The sequence below is a fragment of the Myxine glutinosa genome, chromosome 2, assembly GCF_964187855.1.
Source record: "Myxine glutinosa chromosome 2, kmMyxGlut1.1, whole genome shotgun sequence".
Classification (NCBI taxonomy): domain Eukaryota; kingdom Metazoa; phylum Chordata; class Myxini; order Myxiniformes; family Myxinidae; genus Myxine; species Myxine glutinosa.
Genome location: NC_136262.1, coordinates 15,224,250 through 15,242,361, shown reverse-complemented (window position 1 = coordinate 15,242,361; position 18,112 = coordinate 15,224,250). Strand labels below are relative to the sequence as shown.

At 48.5% G+C, this 18,112-nt stretch overlaps 1 protein-coding gene across 2 annotated transcripts in view; it reads left to right on the top strand.

Annotated features, from left to right (window-relative positions):
* LOC137422009 (uncharacterized) overlaps nucleotides 1-18,112 on the top strand; it is a 31,867-nt gene that overhangs the window by 4,929 nt on the left and 8,826 nt on the right. For both annotated transcript variants that reach the window (XM_078773002.1, XM_078773001.1), the window contains 2 exons: nucleotides 8,690-8,798; nucleotides 11,547-11,649. In XM_078773002.1, coding sequence (XP_078629128.1) covers nucleotides 11,584-11,649 — 66 coding nt within the window. In that variant the 5' untranslated portion in view covers nucleotides 8,690-8,798; nucleotides 11,547-11,583. The remainder of the gene's footprint in view (nucleotides 1-8,689; nucleotides 8,799-11,546; nucleotides 11,650-18,112) is intronic.

The following is an 18,112-nucleotide window of genomic DNA, read 5'->3' as shown; positions in this document are numbered from 1 at the left end:
CTTCGAGTGTGGTTTCTGTCTTGGCAGCTGCTTCTTCACTGCAAACAATTGCACCAAGTGGTTTGAATGTTTAGTGTAAATGGCCTTCTTCAGAGGTGAAGAAGGGCAAACCACAACGGTGGTGATGATGATCACATCATCACATCAGATTTGAGGAGTCTCTGTGCGTGTGCTTGTGTGTTTGTTTGACATTGATGCTCTCCAAACTCCTGGACGGAACAATTTGACAATGCGGGCTGTACATGGCACAGTTTCGGCAGTAAATAATCCATCATTGTCCAGGGGTTTACGGTGTGGGGACGATCCCAACTCTCTCCATGTAAGTATGTATGGAATTGAGCTCCAGACCTGGGATCAAACTTTAACTTGATATTTTCAGCTATGGAGTGACACATCTAATCCCTTTATTCAGTTATGGGCACAAAGCGATTTTGACGTGTTCTCCCCATTCCTCCTTCTCCAGACCCACTCACCCCCACACCCATAGTCTTATGTACAGTATATAAACTCATTAAACTCATTGTTGATGCAGTGCAGGCATGATTGGCCAAATTTCCTTCCATGTGAACCCTTTTGTAGGTGTTTGTGTGTCCATTATAAAGAGAAAGGAATGAAACAGAGATGAGATCTGTCATTGAAGGCGAGCAGGACATTTATTGCATTGGCAAGAAAAACCATAAACCAACAAGTTTGCAACAATTTTTTGAGACTCTAGAACAAAATCAATTGAAATGCTATCACAAGACGACCCTGCACATATTGAATTGCAATGACTTTGTGAAGTGAGGCCAGCTAGGAAATCTGGTTTGTGAGGCCAGCTAGGAAATCTGGTTTTCCCAGGAAAGATCATGGCAGATAGAGAGACCCAAAAGCTTGAGTGACAGAACTTCTTGGAGAGGATTGTTCAGAAAGTGGATGGGAGGGTTGTCCATTCGGTCTTTTCGGAGAGACATAGTAAGTGTGAGATTTGTCAGGATTGAAAGACATGTTCCACTTGTTTGCCCAGTCTGTGATTTTGTCCAGGTCTGCAGAGAGTGAGGAGGCTGCAGACTGCCGATCTGAGGGATGAGGAATGGAGCGGCAGAAAGTGGAGTCATCAGCAAAGAGATAGAGAGGATTTTCAAGAGAGTCAGAAAGATCATTGATGAAGACCAGAAAAAGCACAAGGCCCAGAACACTGCCTTGTGGAACTCCAGCCTGAAACAATTTAGAGCCTTTAGAAACCCAATGACTCTTTGGGACCCGTAAGACTCTTTAGAACCCTAACACCCTTTACGATCCTTTAAAACCTCGACACAAAAGACCCCGAAGGCCCTTGAAGACCCATAGGACCCAAAATACCCCGAAGATGCTTAAAGATCCCAAAAGACCCAGAGGACCCAAAATATCCCGAATACCCTTCTTTTTTTTGTGAAGTAAATGTCAGCTCTTTCATGAGCCTCGATTCAGTATACAAAAAAGAAAAAAGAGTTATTTATTTCTCTCCGCGGTGATGATCCATACATACCTTGGTGTTTTGCTTGTATACAAAGCTTCACGTGCAGCACGGGCAACTTTTTGGTTTGCGTTCCTGATGGATGCAATGACCCACTTCGCAATCCTGAAGATTTTACAGCAAGCAGGGTGTGGCCAGAAAAATGGGTGGTTTGTCGACAATTACTCGTGGTTATCCACGTAGCTGCAGTGCTTTGGCTTTAATTGATCTGTTTGGAGGATGATTACTTTCAGAGGTGACTCAATTTGATGACACCTTCTTTTGACCAATTGCTTGGTTGTTTGTCGATTTTGTTGCAGGGCAGTTAATGTTTGTTTTGTTTTACCGCAACAAGGGTTTGTTTGCTTGTCTGGGGCTGTGCGCTGTTCATCTGATTTGAACCTATCCCTTTGGTTGAGTTTCCTTTTCTACTGTCGTCAACTATTTTTGGGTTAACATTTTAGTTTTTTCTTTCTGATAGAATCAGGTGAGGTTTTGTACTGTAGCCATGTCTGGACATGGCTGATATGACTACTGTTACGTGGTCCTCCCGGTGACTACCTGGTCTCGGTGACCCCCTGACCGTGAGAGGAACTCCGCCAGAAAGATATATTATATATGCGCTTTCGTAACGCAATCAATATGAATTCCAATCAATAAGAAACCCCACACCAAGGATCCAGAATAATCAATGATATATTCCCCGAGCAATCAACAACCATCCACAATCAGCAATCAATAGTACAAAGATGTAAACTCATCTATAATAACTCTAAGATGGCCATCTTATACATTCCTCACGTGAGCCCCACTCCCGACTCCCTCCATGGTCAATGTCTCTCTCAATGTCTCCGTACTCCTGTAGTTCGATCTCCGCACGTGGGCGGTTGAACGGACCCTTCCTGACGTGCTTTCACCGGGCACGTCCCGTACCGGGAACAACGGCTGCAGCGCGCACCTCCTGGCCAAGCAAAGTGGGTACAGCAAAGCAGGCAAAGCAACACGCGGCTTGCCCAGCGCGCGCGGCCCAAGGTGCGACCCGTACGCGGCCTTGTAGACGGTGAGGCGAACTGTGTCGGCTGCTTGGTTCCGTGCACGAACCCACGGTGACTTGACGTGTCAAAGGGTAGTTACACATCCCGGTAACTCCTCTCGCCAGACGGGCTTTTAAACGCCGATTCTGTTACGTTGCTCAATAGCGATACCGCTCGACTCCGAGCTCGGTGAGGAAGAAGAAGAATCGTCGCTTCTCCAGGACCTCGTGTCTTTTCTCCTTCCGTTTCCGGTCTCCTTTTTCCCAGGAGGGCTCCTGACCCTTTAATCACAACAACCTTTAATCGACTACACATTGATAAGCAAAGACCTGAATAGTAATTCACATACATTCACATAAATATGTAACACTCCCCCCCTTCAAGAAATAAAGTTTGAACCCAGCGAAAACTTTCTTTGCCGGCCAACTTGGATAAACAAACCAGATAACTCACCTCCCCCCCCCCCAACTCATCAGTTCCCCCCGGGCACAGTCATCACTTAAAAATAAAGCAACAAAATTTCACACAATCCCCTAGATTAATTCCCTCTGGACCAAGCATCAACCACTTCTAGTTTCTCTTGAATGACGCTTAAGAGGTGGTGACCAAAGCCCCCAAATTTAAACCTCTCTATAGCACTTTTTCGGGAGGCCCAGCGGAGTATTCCCTACATGGACGCCTTAAGGAATGTGGAGTTCACGGTTAGTCCGGGGAGGAAAGTTCATAACATGGACGCCTTTAAGAACGTGGAGTTCACGGTTAGTCCGTGCAGGAAAGTTCACTACCTGGACGCCTTTAAGAACGTGGCGTTCACGGTTAGTCCGTGTAGGAGCCCCGGCTCGGCGGCTCCCCCGTATATAGTGCTTCAACTTCTCCAGACTCCTAACAGTTACGGTAGGACCCCTTGTCCCAGCCGTTACCTGACTGGCGGTCTCCTTCTCGGCCAGTGCTCTGACATTCATTCTTTCGGGAGGTGCCGTAACTCTGGGAGCCTCCATAGTAATATCGGCTGCTGCCAACCCCAAAACTACTGCCAAGTTGTCCTCTTCTGCAGAACTCTCGACGCCGACGAAATGCCTTCCCTACTGTTATGGTCCGACCCTCCAAATCCTTATCATTCCAATTCTTCTCTGCCTCCCTGGCGTCTCTTGTGCTTGCAAACATGACAAAGCCGTACCCTCTTGACCGTTGCGTTTCCCTGTCTTTTACCACCCGCACTTCCACCAGCGGCCCATATCTGTTGAAGACAGAGGTCAGAACTTCTTCCTCTGTGTTGAAGTTCAGTCCCCCTACAAATAACTTGGAACTTTTGTCGCCATCCCGAGCTGGTGGGGTGTTATTTTCCCTGCTGTGCTCTTTACCAACCCTCGGGTTACCATAAATTTGCCCCCCGGCCAAATCATTCCCAATAATCACAGATACTCCCTCTACAGGAAGCGTGGCTTGTAAACCGACGGTGACCGGTCCTGACACCAAATCGGATTCCAAATGGATGACATGAAGTGGGGCACTAACACAGCCACCGATCCCTTGTAACCGAACACTATCACCAGTTGCGGTACTCTTTGACAATGGCAAAATGCCTTCAAGCATTAAGGATTGATGGGCTCCTGTGTCCCTCAAAACCCTAACCAGTCTTGGGTTAGTCAAGTCTCCCTTGAGTGAGACCAACCCCTCATAAATAAATGGTTGGTAACTCTTCTGTGGGCGATTTCTTACGTTTGCCATCGCATTCGGAGTTGTACTAGTCGGACTCCGCTCTGGGTTGTCCCTTTTCATGAGGTAACAACTGGACATCAAGTGTCCAGGTTTTTTGCAAAAGGCGCAAGTAGGCCTGGAGGAAAAACTCGTGGTCTACCTCGGGCCCCCCGGGAAATAAGTTTGTCTTGGGCCCGTAGCCCCCTGATTTCGAACAGTTCGGGTATCAGCGTTGTCCCCATATTCATCTCGAGGCCGCCGCCATGTATTGTCGTTCTCCGCACCTGCTGGTCCACACCTCCCCTGCGGAGATCTAGGCGAGGAGTTAGGTTCGTGGACCCCTATCCGGTGTGTTAAGGCATAATCATCTGCCATGGTGGCTGCGTCCCACAACTTTGGTACTTTCTTTTCCTGCAGGTACACTTTGATGTCCTCGTGGACACACTGTTGAAATTCCTCCACCAGGATCAAGTCATGCAATGCTTCGAAGTCGTTCCCGACTCCTTTTGACTCACACCACCGATCAAACATGTTTTCTTTCACTCTGGCAAACTCCACATGGGTCTCACTCTCCCTCTTCCTGGCATTCCTGAATTTTTGCCGGTAAGCTTCCGGAACCAACTCATAGGCTTTGAGGATGTGCTTCTTCAATACCTCATAATCTGCACATTGGTCCATTGGTAGCGCCGAATAAATCTCTTGAGCTTTTCCCACCAGCACACTTTGCACTAGTATGGTCCAGGCCTCCTCCGGCCAGTTTAACTGTCGAGGCACTTTCTCAAAGTGTGGAAAAAATTTAGCGACTTCCTTTTCACTGAAGGGTGGAACCAGCCTCACATGTCTGCCCACGTCCCAGGTGTTCTGGCTAGGTGTCGACCCCGTCAGCAAGGGTGGTACCTCTCCCCGTTTTCTCATTAACTCCAGCTCCTTGAATTTAATTTCTTGCTGAAGCTCCATGTCACGTTCCTTTAATTCCCTTTCCGCTTTTCTCTCCTCTGCTTCGAGGTCCCTTGCAGCTCTCCTCTCCTCTGCTTTTCTCCCTTCTAACCTTTCCTGGAGTTCTCGTTCCACTCTCCTTTCCTCTGCTTGTTTCTCTTCTCTCCTCTCTTCTGCTTTCCTTTCTTCTTCTGCTCTTTCCTTTTCTGCTTTCCTTTCTTCTTCTGCTCTTTCCTTTTCTGCTTCCTTTCTTCTTCTGCTAACCTTTCCTGGAGTTCTCGTTCCACTCTCCTTTCCTCTGCTTGTTTCTCTTCTCTCCTCTCTTCTGCTTTCCTTTCTTCCTCTGCTCTTTCCTTTTCTGCTTTCCTTTCTTCTTCTGCTCTTTCCTTTTCTGCTTTCCTTTCTTCTTCTGCTCTTTCCTTTTCTGCTTTTCTTTCTTCTTCTGCTCTTTCCTTTTCTGCTTTCCTTTCTTCTTCTTTAATCCGTTCCTGGCTCCGTAATTGCAACTCCAGTTTCCGGAGCTCAACGTCTTCTGGTTCTTCGGGTAGCCACTGCCAGGCTAACTCGTCCCATGTTCCTAATCCCACCATAGACTGTATCACCGTGGTCTGCAACTCTGCCTTCCTCAAATTAGTTCGGACCTCCAAGTTAAAATGTTTGGCCAATTTCAAGAGGTCCGCTTTTAGTAACGCTCGGAACTGTGCCTCACTAGGTGTTACCGCAAAGTTCTGTGCAACAAACGCCATGGTGACTATCGTTAACACCTGTTAACCTTCACCCAAGACTTTACCACAATTTCTCAAAAATTTACCAATTAATAAATAATTAATAACTTTTAACTAATAAAAACTATTATTTTATTATGTTATACAATTTTAGATCCCGGACGTAGACCCAATTGCGAATCCGCAAATCGTAATTTGGACGAGCCCCCAATTCTGTTACGTGGTCCTCCCGGTGACTACCTGGTCTCGGTGACCCCCGGACCGTGAGAGGAACTCCGCCAGAAAGATCTATTATATATGCGCTTTCGTAACGCAATCAATATGAATTCCAATCAATAAGAAACCCCACACCAAGGATCCGGAATAATCAATGATATATTCCCCGAGCAATCAACAACCATCCACAATCAGCAATCAATAGTACAAAGATGTAAACTCATCTATAGTAACTCTAAGATGGCCATCTTATACATTCCTCACGTGAGCCCCACTCCCGACTCCCTCCATGGTCAATGTCTCTCTCAATGTCTCCGTACTCCTGTAGTTCGATCTCCGCACGTGGGCGGTTGAACGGACCCTTCCTGACGTGCTTTCACCGGGCACGTCCCGTACCGGGAACAACGGCTGCAGCGCGCACCTCCTGGCCAAGCAAAGCGGGTAAAGCAAAGCAGGCAAAGCAACACGCGGCTTGCCCAGCGCGCGCGGCCCAAGGTGCGACCCGTACGCGGCCTTGTAGACGGTGAGGCGAACTGTGTCGGCTGCTTGGTTCCGTGCACGAACCCACGGTGACTTGACGTGTCAAAGGGTAGTTACACATCCCGGTAACTCCTCTCGCCAGACGGGCTTTTAAACGCCGATTCTGTTACGTTGCTCAATAGCGATACCGCTCGACTCCGAGCTCGGTGAGGAAGAAGAAGAATCGTCGCTTCTCCAGGACCTCGTGTCTTTTCTCCTTCCGTTTCCGGTCTCCTTTTTCCCAGGAGGGCTCCTGACCCTTTAATCACAACAACCTTTAATCGACTACACATTGATAAGCAAAGACCTGAATAGTAATTCACATACATTCACATAAATATGTAACACTACAAACAACAACAACAACAACAGGCATTTTAAGGCCATTTCCCCTGCTAGAGCGGGGGTTAGCCATGCGGGCCCCATGAAGATCTTCTCCATTTTGCCCTATTTTCTGCATCTCTCCTTCTTAACCCCCTTGCCCGCATTTCTTCTTCCACCATCTTCAGTCAAGTATTTCTCGGTCTTCCCCGTCTACTTCCTTCTACAATCATTTCCATCACTCTTCTCAACCAGTCACTTTCATCCTTCCTCAACACATGACCAAACCATCTCAACCTGTTCCTCTTCACAGCATCAATCACAGGCTCGATTCCCATCATCTTTCGCAATTCATTTGTCTTCCTCTCTCTCAACGATACTCCACACATCCACCGAACCATTCGCATTTCCACCCTTTCCAGCCTTCGTTGCTGCTCTACGTTCATTACCCATGTCTCGCTCCTATAAATCATAACACTTCCCACACATGCAGCAAAATTGCAGCATACACCTTTCCCTTCAGCTTCAACGACATTCCCCTCCTCATCAGCACGCCACTCAGTTCCCAAAACTTCTTCCATGCACATCTCACTCTAGCAACCGTCGCCGAGTCTGATCCACCTTGTCCATTCAGCATGTCTCATCGGTAGATATGCGGATATGACTAAGAGATATTATCAGATACTGGGCAATCTTCAAACAGTATGATTATAGCATATAGTTGAGTACAGTTAGAATAGATGGGCCGATTTCAATTGGGGAGGTTTCAACTTGGTTTAAAACAAAAACTCTTCCTCCTTCATCTTCTTATTTACTTAGAATAATGCCGTGTCTCGTTCAATCCGGTCTCTCATGTTGATTGCATTCAGAAAGCGCTTGCTATATTCAATACTTTTTTTTTCAAAATTTGCATTTTATTCATATAACAGTAATATATCGCCCTATCAAACAGTATTTCTGATTATACACCGCATTTTAAATCATACGTAAATCTTTCTCTATATATAATATTGGTATTCCCATCAGCGAAGCGATGGGTCTTGTCTTCTTGTGTATTTATAACAGCCCTCACAGCTCCCATCCCATCATCATTTGAAAGTTAATTTTAAACTCATCTTGTGGAATCACGAGCCCCAAATATGACCGTCCCTTCCCCCCTCCCCCATTTGCTGTGAAGAATCACCCAAACAAGAATACTTTCCCAAAATTTATTCACCATTTCCAATAAATTGGAAAAATACAGCTTTCTCTCAGGTATGTTTCCAATTTTTTTTGGCTTATTTTAGAAGCTTTGTGAGCCATTTTAGGTAACAATCCTTGTCGAGCATGCACGGTATACATATACCTTCCCCGAAGATTTCTATTTCCAGGGGTTTCTGCGCATGCGTGCCGAACATTGTGGACCGGATTACGGCATTTTGAAAGTCCCTTATTGCTTTATCCCTGTCGGATTGTCGGTATAAAGCCAGCTGGTTGATTAATGACCTTAAAGGTGGAATAATTTGCCTGTCCCACCTGGTCTAATCTACATGTGATGTTAGTACACACATTGTGGTATACACAAGACCATTCTGAATGACGACTTGTCCAATCCTTCTGATCTTTCTACTTGATGAAGTCCCTTCCTGTGTTTATGCAATGTTGTGATGTCCTTTCTGTGGGGAACACACATCACATTTGAGTAGGCACAGACGGTTGAGCATTAGTGAGAGGTCAAGGGTTTAAATCACAGATCTAAGCAAATGAAATCCCTTCTTTTTATGCAGGTCTAATTGATTCAATGAAGATTTGAGGTGGCAAGGAGGCCAGAGATAATGCAGTAATTACATCTGAACAAAGGTTTCCTCCACAGCTCCTCCAAACTCTCGCTCACAGGTAAGGCTGCTTATGGCTACATATTGCTACGGTACATTATATGAAGCTGGATCATTGATCTGTTGCTAAAAGGAGACTTGTCTGTCTGTCACGAGAAGAAGAAGCAAAACCTCAAGCTTTGTTGTAGCGATTCCTGCTGTCATAGAATAATAAAAATGGTACCGTTGGAAAGCTAATAAATCGATTTACTTCGAATAAAAAATTGTGTTTGTTTTTAAGAATAGAGCTTTAAAATTCTTTTAAAAGCCCGTCTTTCTGGGATAGAAGAAGAAGAAGGATAATAAGCGGGATGGGAGTTTCATTCAGTGTTTCCAATGGTAATATTTATTATTCTGCGACAGCAGGAACCATTTAGCGCACGGAAGGAGCACACAAAATTACATATAGTAATACCTCTTGAAGCGATGGAAAAATACTGAATATAAAAGTATACAAAAGGAGCACATAAACAACAACAGCTATAATCACCATGACGGCAGCACCAACCTGCAAGTAAGAGTGTGGTGTTAGGTAGGTTTCTTTGAGATAGATAGTATTGTGGGTATGGATATGGCATCATATGAGATCGTGGTGTGTGCTGTTTGTTGCTGATGATGATGATCATCGATGAGGAGTAGCAAATTATCTATATAATAATAGCGTAAGGACTCGACTTTGTTCTCCCTTTTACGCCGCACCCAGTGACCCGATGCCCACGGCACTAATGGATTTACGATCTACGAACCGCGCTCTTTGTTTATCATGTACAGCCATACTCAAAAAATCTGAATTAGCTGACGTTGGGGCCCAAAAGCATCCGATTAACTACCGATACGACGCCATCTTACGACGCCATCGTATTGGCGTCTGCTGGGCGAAGGCGAAGCAAGCCGTTTGCTGATTGGACAGGCGAAGGCGAAAGCAAGCCGTCCACTGAGTGGACAATCCAGAGCATGCATTTGTGCCTGTGTCGCCGATCGTTGTTCATATACGCACTCTTCATTCTCATCTTTCTTCCTAACTCTTACTCGGACAAGCAAATCCCCTATGCTATCCGTAATGGTACACTCTATCCATACACCACATCCTCCCTTCCGTGGATGTTCCACGGGTTTCGACTAGTGTTCAATAAACGTGTTGAGGTGAGAAACTGATCCATTTTTTTTTCCTGCGAAACCTTGGTTACATACAGGGCAGTACACGGAGGTTTATTAGGACTAAACTGGAGGTTTATGGTTTTTGGGTTTTTTATACATAGTCGAGGCTTGTGGAAGAGCTAGTACACTGAATGGACCAGGACAAAACAGGACGCAAAAGGAAAAGTTGAGATAGGGGGGGAAACACCAACAGCAGAGTTGAAGGCCAAGATCGAGGGAGACTTGGACAAACAATGGTTGTGGGGAGGCAGGGAGAGGATGTATAGGGTGGACAAGATTAATACAGAAGGAAACTCATGGGAGGGAAAATTGGAAATTTGGAAGGAGGGATTGGAGTGGGGTGAGGGAAGGGGAGATGTTAATGGGGGTAAAAATATCATGGTTTTTGGATTTGGGATGATCTGAGATGGTGGTGAACAGCTGTCTTGAAGACCTGGAGGGAAGAATGAGATTGAAGAGAATGTTGAAGTTGGTTCCACAGGTTGGGGAAAAAGAGGAACAAGTGAGTGCAGGTGAGCAGTGATTCTGAATTTGTGGGTAATCGGATGTATTTTCCTGTTTATCATTGCCAAAGTTATCAAGTGTTACTTTTATCCTTTCACGGCACTCACAAAGATTTTACTGAAAATTGATGAGAAAGATGTGTTTCGATTGATCAGGATTCGGAGTCGCACATGAGTCCTTAAAGAGCCACAGGTTGCAGATCCCCGCTCTAGGCTATCCTGTCAGCCAGATATTCCCGATGGGATATTATCGAACTTGCGAACTCTCTTTTTCCAATCGTCGACTTGATTTTACGGCAGCTTCAAGTTTGTCAATTGTCTGTGGTTGTGACAATTCATCCTGTACAGGCCAATGAACTATTGCAACTGATGCATCTTCAGAGACGGTTGATGGCCTATTTTTTATATACAAGGTCTCGGCTCATGGAAGAGCTCGGACACATGACAAAGGGAACAGCAGGAGAAAAGGGAAATGTCGACAGCATGGCTGAGGGAGAAGGTTTACGTAGATGGACAACCACGGAATGCAGGTAACGACGAGTGGTGGGGGAGAAAGGAAGCACTGAATAATATGGATATGTAAGCAAAGTTTTGGGAGGGATGGGGGTGGTTTAGTGGGTGGACATTAAATGGGCACTTTGTATTTGGTATGGGCACATTGAACATTGAGGCCCATACATTTGTTTTAGAGCGGCAAATAAGCTATTTGAATCCCCAAGGTCTGCTAGTTGTTGAAACTCGTCTGCCTTTTGTTACCATTTATCTTTAATGTGGCAAAGTTCGTGCTGTCTTCCACTTTTTGCTTGCAAATACTGTCATCAAGATGATCACATGTTTCTGCTGGAGAACATTACCTCATAGAGTTCATGTTCTTCATCCAAATAATCTGCATTTGTTCATCATTTTCATCAAACCAGTGTGCATATATTTTGGAAAATCAAGATTGTCAACACTGGCCTGGTAAACATTCACGGGAAAGTATTCCATTTCTCATTCATGGGACCTTTCAGGCTTAAAGTAGAAAGATGTGATGTTAATTTTCTTGCGATATTAATTTGAGTTTGTAAATTACTTTTTATGTGGTTTTGTCTCAATTTTCTGTCGACCAGGCTGAGTACTGAATCTGTATATGAACCAGAGGATACAATGAACAGGAGAGCAGTCCATACCATGCACAACTCTCTGGCTACAGATGTCTGTCAACCTACGAAGGTGGGTTAGAAGTTGCTTCAGGGTGATTTTGTCAGAGTGGGTGAAAAGCACTGCATATATTTTGGATACAGCCTGTGGCTGCTGGTTGCTTCCTTGCTGTAAGAGCAGCTGTGCTGCTCATGCAGTGCCCCTGTTATACCAATAAGCTGGTACAGTCATTTTTCCAACCTCGGTAGGATCACAGGCTGAGTCAACACACTTGGTGTTATTTCCACGGCACGACTGGGGCTCAAACTCAAGACCCTAAGATCTTAGGCCAGCCACTTTAACTGTTAAGCCAACACAGGCTTAGTGATTAGCACTGACAAAAACTCTTAGGACCCCTAAGACCATCTAAGACACTTTTTCTTTTTCTTTTCTTTTTTTTGTATACAGGATCGAGGCTCGTGAAAGAGCTAACATTTATCACACAAAAAAAAAAATCAAACAGACTCACAAAACATATAATAAGGGGAGTGGTAGACAAGATGGGGAGAGAAGGGGAAGCACAAACACAACATTTGAGAGCAGGGACATCGGGAGATCTGTGGGAGGGAGAGGGCTTGGGAGGGAGGAAGCGTGGGAGGAGGGAGTGGTGGGAGAAGTATAAAACACCAGGACACTGCAAAGACTTCCAGGAAAGAAGTTGGTATTTCAAAAAAGTGGATCTTGGGTGAAATTAGCAGGGGTAGAAAAGATCAAGGTTTTGAATGGGGGAAGATAAGAGATGGTGGTGAACAGATGTTTTAAAGACCTGGAGGGTGGAGTGGGATTGAAGAGAGTGAGGGAGTTTGTTCCAGAGGCGGGAGAAAAGAGGAATGAAAGAGTGAAGGTGAGCAGAGAGTCTTGATTTTGGCAGTTTAACCATAAGACGGTTGCAGATCTTGTGTGACCTGTAGGGATATTTGGGGGACATAGCCCAGAGAGAGCTGGGGGAGCAAGGCCGGAGAGGAGTCGGTAGAAGACAGAAAGACCATCAACCTGCCCGCGGTGAGTAAGTGAAAGGCCCTCGGAGTTAGCTTCATCGCGGGAGATTCCAACGATTCTGAAAGCCTTGGTTTCAACAGCGTGAAGCCGAGCAAGGTGTGAGGCAGGAGCACCGGCCCAGAGGGGAGAACATTATTCCATTGAGCTGCGGATGAAAGCCTTGTATGTGGTGAGGAGCTCAGGTGTGCCAAGGAAGGACTTCGCATGATGGAGGATGCCCAGTCGGTGACTGGCTTTGGAGGCCAGCTTGGAAATCTGGTTTTCCCAGGAAAGATCATGGCAGATAGAGAGACCCAAAAGCTTGAGTGACAGAACTTCTTGGAGAGTATTGTTCAGAAAGTAGATGGGAGGTTGTCCAGTCGGTGTTTTCGGAGAGACATTGTAAGTGTGAGATTTGTCAGGATTGAAAGACATGTTCCACTTGTTTGACCAGTCTGTGTTGTCCAGGTCTGCAGAGAGTGAGGAAGCTGCAGACTGCCGATCTGAGGGATGAGGAATGGAGCGGCAGAGAGTGGAGTCATCAGCAAAGAGATAGAGAGGATTTTCAAGAGAGTCAGAGAGATCATTGATGACGACCAGAAAAAGCACAGGGCCCAGAACACTGCCTTGGGGAACTCCAGCCTGAAACAATTTAGAGCCTTTAGAAACCCAATGACTCTTTGGGACCCCTAAGACTCTTTAGAACCCTAACACCCTTTACGATCCTTTAAAACCTCAAGACACAAAAGACCCCGAAGGTCCTTGAAGACCCATAGGACCCAAAATACCCCGAAGATGCTTAAAGATCCCAAAAGACCCAGAGGACCCAAAATACCCCGAATACCCTTAAAGACCCAAAAGACCCTGAAGATGCTTAAAGATCCCTGTCCAATCAAAAGATGATGTCCAATCAAGACCAGAATCCCGTTCGGATGACAGTCACAGTCACGCCGCCAAAGCTGCGCAAAGGTGCCCTCAAGGCGACGGGGAAATCCAAAGGCGCCCTCCAGGCGACTGAGAAATCCCACCCTCGGGTATGGACGTTTCACCGCTCCAAACCGGCGAACCGCAGATTTACCTTCAAAAGCCACGTTACACACACACACACATCAGATAGACGTCTGGATGCGGTGAAAATGGTTGAAGCAAAGCGAAAAAAACCTTGTGCGACGCGCACAGCGCGCGAGTCAAAATGGCTGACGGCCCGTTCTCGAGGTGTAACGGCCCGACGATGATTCTCCTCGGAATCAACCGCCAAAACCTGTCACGCAGGTTGATCTTTTTTTTTTTTTTTTTGTGTATACAAGATCGAGGCTCGTGAAAGAGCTAACATTAATCACACAAAAAGACAAACCGACACACAAAACACAATTTTATTTTTTTTGTATACAAGATCGAGGCTCGTGAAAGAGCTAACATTAATCACACAAAAAGACTGATGAGTCTGCCCTCTGCATAGCCCCGGCTCTGCTCCCTGCTTCGCCTGCCCGGCTCCTTCGCCTGCTTGCTGTTTCCTCGGGCGCGCTCTCTGTCACAGCGATAACAACTCTGTCGCAAGAATCCCTTTCCCGGGAAACCAAAAGTTCATTCGTGACTCTCGTTCGTCAACGTTCGCTCCAAACCCCCAAGTAGCTCGGCTCCTTCTTGTCCGACTCACTCGCTCCGCCTTCTTTTCCTCCTCTTCCTCTTCCTCGTCGTCCGGTTCCGGTTTCATTTAAAACATTAACTTTTTTACCTTTTGAAAATAGAAATCTCTAGCTCCCTTAAACAACAACAATACTAGTACATGGAATCAAAAATGTTTACAGTGGATGAAAACCACAACAACGGAAATGACGAATCCGTAACACCTTGACCTTGGGGCGAAAATGAAAAATCGAGCTCCGTGGGGCTAGACACATGACATTGGCCTAACCAAATATCGAGACCCCTGTCAGATTCCAACAACTCCCTCGGAGAAGATGTAGCTTGAACTCGATTACCCCCTAAAAAGACATCTTTTTCGGGCGTGGCTCCACCCACAATGGGTGCAATACGCCCACTCTAGGCAGGACACAACTAGATAATGATATCAACCTCCCACCCAAGTTTCATCAAGATCGGATGATATCATGGGATAGTTATGCTGCGGACAGACAGACACACACACACACACACACACACAGACAGACACACACCCATGACGAATGTAGTGGTCACTCTGTTTGATAACTCGTGAACCAATATATAATATGGAATGGCAACAATTCAAAATGTGTGAAGGAATGTAGCACAATCCAGCAGACCTACGAAAGCTCTTGGATAGATACTTTCACACTTATATGAGATCATGTCTTTACATTGAAGAGGAGCCTGTGCATTACTGACATAATGTGATGTTATGAACATTCTACAATCTCTAGAAGTAGCATTTCCTGCACTGGCAAGGGTTCTGAAAGTCGTACATCATCTATTTTTACCACCTAGAACCAATTCTTTGTTATCCTCCTTGTTCTTAGAACCTTTAATATTGCAATTGCACTCCTCATTGTTCTTAGAAGTCCTTAGCTCAGTTTTCTGAGTATAAGAACCAAGGATAGAATTAAAACTCATCCCATCATCACCTAGCCTTTTGTCTTCCTTCTCCTCATCCTGCCCTCTTTCATAGCTCTTCTGCAATCTCCAACCGGTCCTTCCCCCTCTCTCTTGTAGCCGACGCCCTCCCTCCTCCATCTTCCTTAATAGTATGGACCTCAAACATCTGGGGCCTTCGCTCAAACCTGACTGATCTCTCCATACAGATTACTTCTGACCAACCAGACTTGATCTGCTTAACAGAAACTTTCCTCCTTCAAGACGTCACTGACTCTTTAATATGTCTTCCTGGTTACTCCCTCCTCTGGTATGATAGACCTGAGCCTCGTCCTGGTGGTGGGTTGCTATCTTTATCAAAAACCCTCTTCCTCACTCTCCTCGCACTGCCCTCTCTCCACCCCACCCCCAGGAGTACCTCTGGCTACGGCTTCCCCGCCGCTCCCAACTCTTGTTCATCTGTGTGTTGTGCCGTCCACCAAACAGTGATGTTGTAGCGGTTACCGCTGGATGTACATAATCGCCTTGCACCGGCCAGAACACGCCAGACGCGCCTCTCCCGGGCATGCCCGGACTCACTGTTCCCGGGCACGCCCGAACCTCCCGGGCACGCCCGGTCTCGTCTTTCCCGGGCATGCCCGCTCTCGCCTTTCCAGGGCTCGCCCAGAGCGTCCGGGCATGCCCGCTATCGCCTTTCCAGGGCTCGCCCAGAGCGTCCGGGCACGCCCGCTATCGCCTTTCCAGGGCACGCCCAGAGCGTCCGGGCATGCCCGCTATCGCCTTTCCAGGGCTCGCCCAGAGCGTCCGGGCATGCCCGCTATCGCCTTTCCAGGGCTCGCCCAGAGCGTCCGGGCATGCCCGCTATCGCCTTTCCAGTGCTCGCCCAGAGCGCCCGGGCACGCCCAGCCTCGACTTGCCAGGCCGCAGCCAAACACGCCCGGGCAGGTCCAGACTCGCCTTTCCAAGGCTCGCCCTTGATACCCGGGCATGCCCGGTATAGCTTTTGCCGGGCAAACTTCCCGACATAAATGTGTATATATATTGTTGCCCGAAAAACGGGCTTGTCAGAATACCTGAGCTGTTTTGTTTCAATAAAGCAACTCGGACGAATTCCGTCTTTGGTCGCGTCAATTCTTTCGACTCGCGTTGGAGCGCAGTTCCTTCATTGGTGACCTACCGACATGGATACGGCAGTGACGCTTAAACTGCCTACCTTCTGGGAGACTCACGCGGCTGTTTGGTTCGCCCAGGCGGACTCCCAGTTCGCCCTGCGAGGCATCACCGCGGACGACACCCGCTTCCACCATGTTGTGGCGGCGCTCGGTTCCACCACCGCGGCCCGCGCCTTGAGCCTCCTCCAGCACCCGCCGGCTGCTGACAAATACGACGCGCTGAAGACGCTCCTCCTCGGCGCTTTCGCCCTCTCACCGGCAGCACGCGCACGGCGCCTGCTTGACCTGCCCGAGCTCGGCGACACGCGCCCGTCCGAGCGCATGGACTATATGCTCTCGTTGCTCGGCGAGCACTCTCCGGCATTCCTGTTCCGGGAGCTGTTCCTCCGTCAGCTGCCTAACCCGGTACGCCTCGCCCTGGCTGGCACGTTGATCACGGATTCCCGCGCCCTCGCCAGGGAAGCCGATAAGATCTCCTCGGCGGGCCAGCACATCGGCGCGGTTACCTGGAGCCCGCCGCCGTCCGAGGCGACGCCCACGACGCCCGAGCGCCCTGCGCGGTTGGAGGCCGAACTGCCGGTGCAACTGGCGGCCGCCACGCCGCACCGCCCGCTTCCGACACGACGGCCGGGGCCTCCACCTGACCGGGCGTGGTGTTATTACCACGCCAGGTTCGGACAGAAGGCTCGGACGTGCCGGCCCCCGTGCACTTTCGGCAGGTCGGGAAACGGCCGGGCCGGCGTTCATTCCCAGCCATGAGCGCCAGCCACTCGGGCAACTTGCTGTTTATTCGGGACAAAGCGTCTGGACGGCGTTTCCTGTGCGACACCGGCGCCCAACTGAGCGTCATACCTGCCTCCGAGCAGGACAGGCTGGACGCAGTTTGCGGCCCCTCTTTGGTCGCTGCTAATGGCTCGGCCATACACACTTTCGGCCCACGCGTCGTCACCCTCTGCTTCGGCAGCCAGCGCTTTCAATGGACTTTTGTTACCGCCAGCATCCCCGTGGCTTTGCTGGGCGCCGACTTCCTCTGCGCGCACGGGCTGCTGGTCGACGTCAAACGACGTCGCCTTGTCCACGCCGAGACCTTCAGCTCCCTGGCGTGCACAATGAGCAGCTCCGCGCCAACCGAACTGGCGTGCGCCCTCCCGGCAACGAACGAGTTCGCTCGCCTGCTCGTGGAATTCCCGGCCCTCACGCGGCCGACGTTTTCGGCCGTCGCGGTGCGGCACGGGATCGAGCACCACATACCCACTACGGGCCTGCCGGTCTACGCCAGGGCCCGCCGCCTCGACCCAGCCAAGCTCGCCGTGGCAAAGGCCGAATTCGACGCGTTGGAGCACCTCGGCATCGTGCGGCGCTCCGATAGCGCGTGGGCCTCGCCACTGCACATCGTGCCAAAGCCGGGGGGTGGATGGCGCCCGTGTGGCGACTACCGCCGTCTCAATGACGCTACCACCCCCGACAGGTACCCGATCCCGCATATTCAGGACTTTTCCGCCCGTTTGGCGGGACGGGTCATCTTTTCGAAAATTGACCTGATACGGGGCTACCACCAGGTACCTGTCCGGGCGGCCGACGTCCCGAAGACGGCCGTCATCACGCCGTTCGGCCTGTTCGAATTTTTGCGGATGCCGTTTGGCCTCAAGAACGCGGCCCAGGCGTTCCAGCGCTTGATGGACGGCGTGCTGCGCGACCTGCCGTTCCTTTTCGTCTATCTGGACGACATCCTCGTCGCCAGCACGTCCCGCGCCGAGCACCTCCTCCACCTCCGA